The sequence below is a fragment of the Leucopleurus acutus genome, assembly GCF_964270905.1.
Source record: "Leucopleurus acutus genome assembly, chromosome: 6".
In the NCBI taxonomy this organism is placed as follows: Eukaryota; Metazoa; Chordata; class Mammalia; order Artiodactyla; family Delphinidae; genus Leucopleurus; species Leucopleurus acutus.
In genome coordinates this window covers 94,115,525-94,127,864 of record NC_139149.1, presented here as the reverse complement: position 1 = coordinate 94,127,864, position 12,340 = coordinate 94,115,525, and the positions used below count along the sequence as shown (strand labels likewise).

The window sequence follows — 12,340 nt, the reverse complement described above, 5'->3', positions numbered from 1 at the left end:
AGAAGGACTCTTTGTGTGGAGAAAGGGAAGAGGGTGTGAAGAATGACAAAAAGGGCAGGGAGGGAATTATGACAAGATAGTGGTAAGGGGAATATTATTTTATCTAAGAATAGATGACAGAAATGTAATTTCTAAATCTGTAAAGTCTTTCTATTATGTTTTTCAGCTTTCAACATAGGAATTTTTTGAGATATAATTTAAGAAAATATAAAATATGTAAAGGCAGAAAAACAATAAAGAACAGGAACTAAAATTTATATTCAAGCAGTTACAAGTCAGTTTTTGATGACCCATATAATGCATTTAAAATAATTTTTAATTATTTTAATTTTACTAAGCTTATCTTTGAAATGCTAAATAAACAATACAAGTATAACCTATTATATTGGGAAGACTAGATTAGAATAGACCACTCACAAAACATATCATTGATGAACAGGAGATAATCATGTGCGATATTTACATCTATCATTTTTTGGTAGTCTACAATGATGAGCTTTTTTCCCTTTGCAATATAATTTAGCGTTTAAGCATCTTTGAGGGCATTTAGGGACTGTTGTAAGTAAACAACAGAGGTAAAATACAGCTCAATTAAATTTTAGATGGAGCAGCACATAGCAGTATATATAGTCTATGGACTTGCCTTTCATCAGCCTGTATTATAGAATGCCTATGTCTTCCCTAGCTACAACTCTATTAGTGAAGGTCTATGATGCCAAATGCCCTTTTCATTTGGCTCAAGAATCCTTTAGAAATTGATTTAGTTGATTTCAGCAGATTCCTGATTTGTCACTTTGGGAGTCAATAAAAGAGTTGTAGAAGACAAAGATTCAGAGAATATACTATAGGGTCACTTATTTTTTTTAAAAAGATACTGATTTTTAGATTGAAAATATTTTATCTACAGTTGTATGTAATGTAAATTATAAACCAAATTTCCTACTTGATGTTAAATTTTTTCTTTACTACTTTTAGAGTTAATTATATAGAGTGCAAATTTTATAAAATATAAACCCCCTTCCATTATTTATCACTTTGTGTGTGATGACATCTGGTACAAATATTTCTAAATCATTGATAGATATTTTTTAATATTAAAATAACTGTACAAATAAAAACAATACATCTAGAAGTATATTAATGTTATAATGCATGATTACTAAGTGTGGTTCATTCCAGGAATATAAGAATGGTTCAGTATTTGGAACTCATTAATAATTTCAAAATTAGTGCACATTTAATTAGCATTAATTGATAGCAAAAAATAGCAACATTCAACATTCCAATCTAAAATAAAAACCTGGTAAAGCCAGACCCTGGAACATATAACATAACAAAATATATGCCGAGCCAAGGAAAACATTTCTGTAAAGATCAGAACAGAGATAGAATTGACAACTATGCTTATTAATTGAAAAAAATTATCTAGAAAGTCTAAGTAGTACCAGCCAAAAAAACAAAATAAAATAACATGATTGAAGACTAGATAAATTAAGAACCTCAATGAAGAAAACTAATTAGAAATTACAAGGATTTAGCAATGTAGCCAAGTTTTGAGGGGGAAAAAAAAATACCAGAGTCATCAAGAGTTTTAAAAATATGTAATAATAATAAGCAGTTCAAAAATGTAACTAAAATTATTCAAAGATGACAAGTATAAAATGCCTAAGAACAAATATATTAAGAATGTTTTATGATTTATACAAAGGGGCATTTTTAACTCTGTTAAACATACAAGCAACTTGAGTGTGTGTGTGTTTTAATACAGTAAAACTGACTTTTTTTGGTGTACAGTTCTCTGAGTTTTAACCCATGTATACTATGTAATCACCACCACAGTCAGTATGCAGAAGAATTCTGCCATCTCCTAAATTCCCCTCATGATCTTTCAGTCAAACCCTCTCTCTCAGATACCCATCTTCTGGCAACCACTGATTTGTTCTCCATCCTTTGTAGTTTTGTCTTTCTCCAAAATGTCATACCAATGGAATCGTATAGTATGTAGCCTTTTGAGCCTGCTTCTTTCAGTCAGCATAATGCCTTTGGGAATTTTCCATGTTGCTATAGCAATCATCTGTCCATTTTTATTGCTGGCTAGATATTCATGAAATAGATATACCATAGTTTGTTAGCATTCAGCCATTGAAGGACATTTGTGTTGTTTCCAATTTTTGGTGAATTTGAGTGGAGTTCCGTTAAACTCTCATGTACACATTTTTATGTGAACATAATTTTCGTTTATCTAGGGATGTACTTATAAATGGGATTGCTGGATAATTTGATAAGTGTTTAACTTTATAACTTTATATGATGTTGCCACAGTGTGACCTCCTTAAAAGCACCCACTGAATGCAACTCATTACTTAGTGTAGAGTAGGTTTTATTTTATTTTTTATCATTTAAAAAAAATTTTATTTTATATTGGAGCACAGTTGATTAGCAATGTTGTGTTAGCTTCAGGTGTACATATACATGTATCTATTCAGTTATACATATACATGTATCTATTCTTTTTCAAATTATTTTCCCATTTAGGTTATTATAGAATATTGAGCAGCATTCCCTGTGCTATACAGTAGGTCCTTGTTGTTTATCTATTTTAAATATAGCGATGTGTACCTGTCAGTCCCAAACTCCCAATCTATCCCTCGTCCCCCACCCTTCCCCCTGATAACTATGTTTGTTTTCTAAGTCTGTGAGTCTGTTTCTGTTTTGTAAATAAGTTCATTTGCATCATTTTTTTCCTTAGATTCCACATATAAGTGATGTCATATGATATTTGTCTTTCTCTGTCTGACTTCATTTAGTATGATAATCTCCAGGTCCATCCATGTTACTGCAAATGGCATTATTTCATTTTTAATGGTTGAGTAATATTCCATTGTATATATGTACCACATCTTCTTTATCCAGTCATTCTGTCAATGGACATTTAGGTTACTTCCATGTCTTGACTATTGAAAACAGCACTGCAATGGACATTGGGGTGCCTGTATCCTTTCAGACCATGTTTTTCTCTGGCTATATGCCCAGGACTGGGATTGCTAGTTCATATGTTAGCTCTGTTTTTAGTTTCTTAAGGAACCTCCATACTGTTCTCCATAGTGGCTGTACCAATTTACATTCCCAACAGTGTAGAGTAGGTTTTAAATATTTTAGAAATAAATTCAATCACAGAATTTTCGAGCTGGAAGGAAACATAAAAGAGAGAATTGGACCCAATGAGAAGAAAATAATTGTCCCAATTTACACAGCTAGGAAATGTTGGAGCAATGGCATCCTGACCTTCACTGCCCTTGCCCAGTGCTCATTCCACATAACTCCAAGTAACAACGTGACTTGCTCAAGTTCATTCAGCTCTTAAAAATAGAAGGACCAGCATTTGATACTGGCTTAATTATTTCTCCAAGGTCCATTTTATTTATTCAACAGGTATTGACTGAGAGTCTGCTATGTGTCTTCTCTTTAGGTGTTGAGCAGAGAAAGGGCCTCTGACGACGGAGCTTGCATTCTAATGTAGAGACATATAATAAACAAGTAAACAAGCAAGTGTATAATATAATTTCAGATAGCAGTAAAACAAAAATAAAGAAGGCAAAGAAGACAGAGCATGATGAATGGGAACCTGGTATCTATCTTAGATAAGATTGTCAGAGAAGGCTTTTCTGAAAGAGTGACATTTGAGCAAAGATCTGAATATACGTTCTACAGGCTATGGTAAGAAGTTTGGATTTTATAAGAAATGTGATGAGAAGCCAAGGGTTGTTTTCAGTGATGGAGTGATGTGAATGATTCATGTTTTTAAAAAGATCACTCTGGCCTCTATGCAAAGAACTAACAGGGGCAAGTAGGGAAAGTAAGAAGTTAGTTAAGAGGCTGCTTTCAAAGTCCAGGGTAGATAGCCTTGATGGCTTGGATTAAATAGCTATAGTAGAGGAAGTAGCAAATTTGGCCCCATTTCAGTATATATATTGAACATAGAGCTGCAAAACTTCTTTGTGTAACTATAATAGCACTCAATAGTCACTGAAAATGTATGCTACTTCTGATATTCTCTTTAACTATTTTATATTTTTTAATGATTTTTAAATGCCCAACAATGTACATTAAACTAAAGCGTATTTATTATGGTAACATTTCTGAAAGAGAAAGTACTTAGTGTTAAATCAGATTAAAAAAATTAGAGAACTTTTATGAGGTTACCAAATATTTTTTATGCAGACAGTCCCTGAATGGTGCATACACAATATATACATAACTTACATACACTGCTTGCTGCTTTCCTTACTAGGTGCCATGTACAACTTCATGAGCCCTTACAAAAGACCTTGGGCATTTTAATCAATATACATTTTTTTCATGATACTAGGTCAACAGTAGGTGCTAAATAAATAATTATTCATTTCTTAATATCTCACATAGGCATTTGATTCGAAAGTCAGGCAATATTTTGATTTAATTTTTTTTCCTTCTTTTCATCTTGAGTAAGCAAATGGAGTGCTGGTTTCCACAGCCGTAAGCGTGGAGGCAATAATTGATTTTTAGTATTAATATGGATATTGCTAATGTTTCTTCTTTGTGCTTCTAATATATTTGCCCCATGAATAAATGAATAATTTTGTTAACCAACCTTTTTATATTGCTACAAACTCCTAATTATAGTCTTAATTTTTTACTGAATGAGGATCATGTAGTTCACTCACTGTTGGATGTAAATCTTAAGACTAAAAAGCCCATGTTTGCAACTATAGCTGCATTTGTGATGGAATCAATACCAAATAGAATAATTGGTGATTTTAAGGCCTCACATATAGCTTTACTCCTGGAGTCACTGTTGAAATGAAAACTCTAGGGAGTACATGTAAATTCGGGATTTCTGAAGCTTGATTATTGTAAGCTTTTAGTTTAAGGACTTGATAATAGTGTTGGCAAAGGGGGCTGAATTTTGTTAAACTTGTTTTGGCTGGTGAAAAAGATTTTTCAATTCTGTCTGATAAACAGCTTTGTGAAATCAATGAAACTTGATGGTTTAAGCATTGTCTTGTATACATTGCCTGATTGTACAATCGATTGACAAATGGAAGTTGCGAGGCATTCAGTGAAGGCTTCATGAGGAGAAATACAAATGATTTTTATGCATCTATCAAAACTAGTTCTTTTAAAATCAAGTCCGTCTTTCAAGATGAAAGTTATGAGGAGTATTATACTCGTTATAGATAGCTTGACTCAAACATAAATATAAAGGAAAGTCTCACTGAGACAAAAATATTTCCTAACTGGAACCATGTATAGTAAAAACTCCAAAAATCAGAATGTTTGGAGAATAGAGTATTCTGATTATTTAGAATTTGTTTACTGTATGATTTTTTGTTGTTACTGAAAGATATTTTTAAATATACTTATTCCAATTTTCTCTTTTCATATGGTATATAAAAATACAGCTGATCATTTATTGAACATGGGTACTTTTCTGAATTGAAGGTTATTTTCTGAATACAAATTATAATTGTTTTTATGGCAATTAACATTATTAAATAACTCATTTGGTTCTTACTACCCTTCAAGGGTAGTATTGTTACCCCATTTGAAAGATTAAGTAGCTAAGGGTTAGAGAGGGAGAGTCATCTGTCCCTGGGTACACGGTTAACCAAAAGGTGGAGACCAGATTAGAATCCGGGTCAGTCCTAATTCATAACAACTCAGCTAAGTTCCTGTGTGCACAGAACCAGTGGGAAATGCAGATACTTGCTCAAAGGTTCTGCAATGTGGAACCTCCCGGACAGGGGTCCTCTTACCCTTCTTTGGGATCTCAGGGGTCCCTATTCTTTGCCAGTTCCTGCAAACACTCAGTGTCTTCCAGAGGCGTGGCTAATCAGTTAACTCAGTCACACCCATTCACTTTATGGGGCACCTACTATACACCAGACTTTAGAGAGAAAGTCATGGTCTCTGCCCTCTAGGAGCTGCAGGCCACCTCACCACGTGACTGGAAACCACGCCCCCTCCTTGGCTACCAGCAAATGAGTACAGATGGGCCACTTACTGAGAGAGCATCACTGAGTCCCATCAGTTGAAAAATTGCAGAATTCAGCGAGAAGTCCTCTGTGAAATGGGCAGTCACCTATGGGTAAAAGTTAAATTATTCACTTTGTTCAAATTTTCTTTAAGCTTTCCACATAAAAATTGAATTACCCCAAAAATGTGAAACTAAATGCATGCAATAAAATATATTTATAAATGTAAAAAAAAAAGAAAACTTTCTTGCAAAGCACTATGCTATACAGCTCAGCAGATACAAAATAATGATTAATATATTGCATCTGTCTTCAAAGAGTTTATAGCCTTTGTAGGTCTCTTATATAACAGATTATTGTAATAATAATTAATAACAATTTAATATTATATATTCTTTTCATATATGCAGAATGAGAAGCATGAAAAAATGCATAGGCATTACAGTTATACTGATATATTTTCTCCCAAAATTTGTTTAAGCTTTTATAGAAAAGGTCAGAATACACTAAATATTTTAGAAATCTTTTCATTTAGATGTTTAGATATTGATTTTTACATATTGATATTAAAGTTGGGTTTTATTTCCGACTGAAAGAAATTTGTACAACATAAACGATACATAAATTGCAATGTGGCATTATATACATTTTAGAAATGGTGAGCAAGTTTCTTAATCGATGCTTAATTACCCCCATCAGTAGTTGCATTAAAATATAAGCTTGTCCTCCTTGGAATTTAAAATAATTGAAATCTATATTTCATAAACCCATATAATTATACCTTTTCTCAGGAGACATTTTACAAGTTATAAGGCTGCTGTGAGCAATAAAAATAAAGATTGTGGCTCAGGAGTGTTTTTTAGAGTCTCTACAGTTTATTGAAAAAAAAAAGTGGGACTTTGATCTTGATGGAGAAGGATCATATACCAGAATCAATTGCTTCTTGTTCTCCTGCTTATGTTGAATATTACTGTACTTATCAATAGAAGTTTATTTTTTTCATAATGTTTGTTAGTTTTAGTAATAAGGGAAACTTCCACAGAACCAGTAAAATTTTCAGATGATCAAGAATGATTTGGTAATTTTATTACGATTGGAATAAATTCAGTTAAACAACAAGACAGAATAGTTAAAATTACTTAAGGTCAGAAGCATATAACTTAATTTGAATTTAATCCTTCCTACATATAATATTTTAGCAGCCAGGACCAATATTCACTATTATCTTTTTTTTTCACTATTATCTTGATGTTAATGATAATAAACATGATTAATAAACATGTAAACAGATTTGTTTGAAAATCCTGGTTCCTTTAGCTCATTTCTCAGCCAGTCTCTAGTGTGTGCCTCATTCTTATGCTCCAAGATGGCGGTTCAAGTTTTAACCATCACATCTCCATTCCAGGCAGCAGATTGGAGGAAGGTGTGGGAAAGAAAGGAGTCAAAGTTAGGCTCCAACCATGTTTTAAATAAAGTTCTGGGAAAGTGTCATACAACATGTTAGAACTTAGTCCCCTGCAAAGTTTACCTCCAAGAGGAGCAGAGAAATGTAATCTTTATTTGGGGTGGCCACAAGCCCAGCTAAAACTGTGCAGTCTGTTACTGTGAAGGAAGAAGAGGATGGATATTGAGGATTCTAGAAGTCTTTGTATCCATCCTTATCACTACAAAAAGTATATTCTCAAGGGCAACAAATGAGTTCCAGCATGGTGTATGAGGACTCTGACATTCAGAAGGGAGAATGGGGAGAGTAACTTCAAGGTGATAAACTAATCGAACCCTGGAGTATGGAAGTGATTTTTAATGTTTCTTTAAATGTGAGATTTCAGGTAGAAATAGTCTGAAGATTGTATATCCTAGGGCGTCTTTAACAAAGTACCACAGTCTAGATGGCTTAAAACAATAATAATTTATTCTATCACAGTTCTGGAGGCTAAAAGTCTAGTATCAAGGTGTCAGTAAGGTCAAGCTCCCTCTGAGACGCATGGTAGAATCTTCCTTTGCCTCTTCCTCGCTTCTGGTGTTGGCCGTCCGTTGCTGGCATCCCTTGTTTTGCAGCTGCATCACTCCCATCTTTGCCTCTGTGGTCACATGGCTTTCCCCCTGTGTGTCTTGATGTTCACAGGGTGTTTTCCTCTTAGAAGGACATTGAATATATTGGGTTAGAGCCTATTCTAACATACTCATCCTACCTTAATTTCTTAAACCATATTTCCAAACAAGGTCACATTCACAGGTGCCAGGGGTTAGGACTTCAGTATATCTCTTAGAGGGACACAATTCCACTTATAAAAGAGTATTTCTAGAAAATATACTGTTTGATGAGGTTTAGAAATCCAGACAAGACACGTTTGTGTTTTATTTTGGTTTTTATAATGAACTTCCACTATGGTTAGAGGTCTATGTTATTCTTCAAGACTTTTAGATCCAGATTTTTGTTATTTTTGATGTGTCAATAGACAAAAACAAGCTTTATGGTGACCCTAATTATTTAGAATATACCAATCTAGATTTTTTTTTCCTTTCTGTATTGAAACTTATCCCCTTGAGCACCACATCAAGCCTCATGTCTTCTTTGTCATTCCTGTGGAGATGACACACAAATGTATATTTGACATCATTACTAAACTCTTTTTCTAGTGTCTTCAGTGTTTACTGCATATATCTTGTCCTAAGTTTGGTGTATACCATGTAACGTACTCAAAGATATTTCATTCACAATTCATTTTTTTAACTTTACACACTTATCATAATAGAGTTTTGTCAGTCTATTGAAGATTAGAATTGGTGCATTAAATGGTAGAGTTGGTGCATTAAATTGTTCAGGTAGCTATGCAAACCATAAGAAGTAATAACTAAAACTCTGACTTTTGGAGGAGAGGAAAGATACATACACACACAACCTAAAAAACACAGATGTGTGTATACTCTTGAGCTTATATATGAACATTCAAATTCCACCCCCCAAAGATGGCAGATTGAGAACATTTATTAACAAACAGTCTATTTTACCTCAGAACACTAATGAATACACAACGACACAGTTGATATGATAAAAGTTTATAATTCAGTACATATTGTTTGTAGTGTATGTTTATAAATGTTTCAGTCTAAGTTGTTTAATATTTTTATTTTAAAAGGTAGCATTTTTGAGGGCTTAAAGCATAAGTTTTAATTCTGTAGAAAATTTACTAAGATCAGATTACTTTGCAATACAAAAATATTTTTTAAATAAAATTGTTACTTTTATCATCTTTTGATTTTGATTTACTTCCATACTTAGAAAATAGAGTAAATTATAAATTTGAAAGAAAATCTTGTTTGAGTGAAATTAAATGTATTTACATGCTTTATATGCCCACAGCAAATGTGATTATTTTAAGCTTATCTCCTTGCTATATGTTTCTGTGGAACCCATGCTTTCTTACTCTCTGTGGTTAGTACATACATTTTATGAATGAAAATGTATGATGTCACTTATATGTGGAATCTAAAGAAGCTGAACTCATAGAAACAAAGAGAAGAATGGTGGTTACCAGGGACTTGGGGGTGAGGAAATGAGGAGATTTTTGTCAAAAAGTACTAACGTCCAGTTATAAGATGAATAAGTTTGGGTGTAACACGGTGATTATAGTTAACAATACTGTATTATATACTTGAAAGTTGCTGGGAGAGTAAATCTTAAATGTTCTCACCACACACACACACACACACACACACACACACACACACACACACACCAATGGTAATCAGGTGACATGATGGTGATGTTCGCTAATGCTATGGTGGTAATCATTTTGCAATATATAAATGTATCAATACCGCATGTGTACACCTTAAACTTACATAATGTTATATGTCAATTATAATGCAGTAAAGCTGGAAAAAATAAAAGTGAAGATATTTATCAGTGTTTGGGTTATGGGTCTTAATAACATTCAAAATATTTTAATTCAGGGAATTGGAGTAGATTGTTGTGGAAGAGAGTAGAGGGAAATATTGTCATGGTGCATGTCATATAAAGTTTACATAACTTCCCATGTTTTTTCTTGTCTTGGCAGTGTGCGCAGGAACAGAGAATAAGCTGAGCTCTCTCTCTGACCTGGAACAGCAGTACCGAGCCTTGCGCAAATACTATGAGAACTGTGAGGTAGTCATGGGCAACCTGGAGATAACCAGCATCGAGCACAACCGGGACCTCTCTTTTCTGCGGGTAAAGCTGTCTCTTTCTCTTCTTTCTTTGTAAATGCACAGTGGTGTCACAATGCAAAAGACAGACCAGCTTCTTGTACCTGATGGTTATGTTTGTCTGCCCTGCCTGGCAGTGTTCATGACTGTAGACATGTAGAAGAGAAGAGATGCCAAGGCACACCCAGGAAAAGAAAAAGAGTACCAATGGCATCATGATTGACATTACAACATTACTGTTGCCCTAAAATTGATAGAAGATTCTGTCAGGGTGTAGGACATGACTTCTAGCAAGTGTGTCTTTTTCTGAATGGCGGGCAAGAGGAAAACTTTAGACTGTGGGCTAGGAGCATCAGAGGACCAATCAGATAAGAATTGGTAACTTTAGCTAGTAATCTCCTTTTCTGCCCCATTCTGTCACTTTGGAAATTTTAAACTATTTCATATTACCATAATGAGAGTAATACTGTCAACTTTAGAAGAAAAATGACATCAGTTTTTGAAAACCAACAAATTATTGAGAGTCATAGGAAATCACAAGTACTTATATAAGTTGATATATGCATGCATATAAACACACACGTGCATATATGAAGTTACCCAGAGACGAGTCCTTTTACAGACTTATTTTTGGGGCTCTCATTTATCCTTATTCTGTTAAACCTGTTATTAGTACTTAATGCCTACAGTTTCTTAAGTGTTGCTTCATCCGGAACAGGTATAGGAAAATCTGAACTTCAAAGAGACTTTGACGAAGTGAGATGAGGATGCAGTGTTTTGTATAACTAATAATTTATTCTTCATAAAAGAATTAATAAGATTATTTTAAATAATAGCATCCCTAGAATATATTCAATCTTATTTTCAATATTATTTACAGACTTCTCAGGAGCACTGTCTTATATAAATAAAGATGTAAATAATGTTTTGAATACTGATACAGTAAACTATTTAGTAGATAGTAAATTAGAGAACTATGATACTTTTAATCATTCCATACTTAGATAAGAAGTAAAAAACAGTCATTTTTGAAATACTTTGAATGTAATAAAAATGTCTAGAAGTGATAACAACCTCAGAAAATGTACCACCTCAAAACTTAAATAACACTATGAGACATGATATCTGCTTTTAAAATGACTATCATACTAGTATTGATATAGAGAGTTTCCATATCAAGGTGTTTCCATATAGTATTGTTTGGTTGATAGAACTCTAATTCTACAGATTATGTAGCTTGTATTACCTATGGTGTTTAATTATGACATCTTTGTTTATCAAGAGTAGATAGTAAAAATTTATCTGAAGCCTTGAGTGAGAAGACCTAAAAAGAACTTAGCACTTTTTTTTTTCTATTTTGGACTACCGTTTCAGGAAATGAACACATACAAGCTATCCTAGAACAACCTCTTCATAGCAGTGCATCTGAGTATTAGTTATTAAAATTTGTTTGCAAGATTCTAACATGTCTTGATTATTTTCAGATAGAATTTATTCTTCCAAATCAAAATAAAAACTTGATGGTATATGAGCTGATTTGTAGATTGAGTTAGAAATGCCAAGAAACTCAATGATGTTGTAGAAAAGGAAAAGTAAGAGCTGAATTCTAAAACAGAGGAAATGGGTTAAATGGTCTATTAGAACAGAATAATATGAGAAAATTTTAAAAGGCAATCTAAGATGTTAGTTTTTCTTCTTATTCTTTCCTTGCTTTGTTTGCTCTAGATTTCACTGGCTTAACAAAAAATAGCATGAGTACTACGACAGTCTTTAAAATAAATAACATAAAATTTTCTTATTACATATGTTATTATTTTATCATTCTTAATCTCTTATAAGGTAACAGAATGATCAAAAATTGACTTTAGTCAATTTTAATCTTAGAAATATGAAAGTAGCATATAAATCTTTGGGCATCATGGTCTATACCATTGGATATTCTACATTTTTAGGAACTATTCTGAAGTTAAAAAAAAAATAAGTTAATAGAATGAACAGATTTGGGAAAGAATAAAATAAGGAGGACCAAGATTTGTACTTGGAGCAAGAAATAAATTATTTCTTTAAAAAAGTAATTATTGGCTCCTAAGAAGCATCTCTAAAAATTCATATAAACTTTGTACTAACTCATGCACATA

At 33.0% G+C, this 12,340-nt stretch overlaps 1 protein-coding gene across 2 annotated transcripts in view; it reads left to right on the top strand.

Moving 5' to 3' along the window:
* The window catches only part of ERBB4 (erb-b2 receptor tyrosine kinase 4), a gene marked incomplete at both ends in the record, with an annotated part of 1,126,414 nt that overhangs the window by 429,622 nt on the left and 684,452 nt on the right, over positions 1-12,340 (top strand). For both annotated transcript variants that reach the window (XM_082841669.1, XM_082841668.1), the window contains one exon: positions 10,076-10,227. In XM_082841669.1, the coding sequence (XP_082697795.1) occupies positions 10,076-10,227 (152 nt within the window). The remainder of the gene's footprint in view (positions 1-10,075; positions 10,228-12,340) is intronic.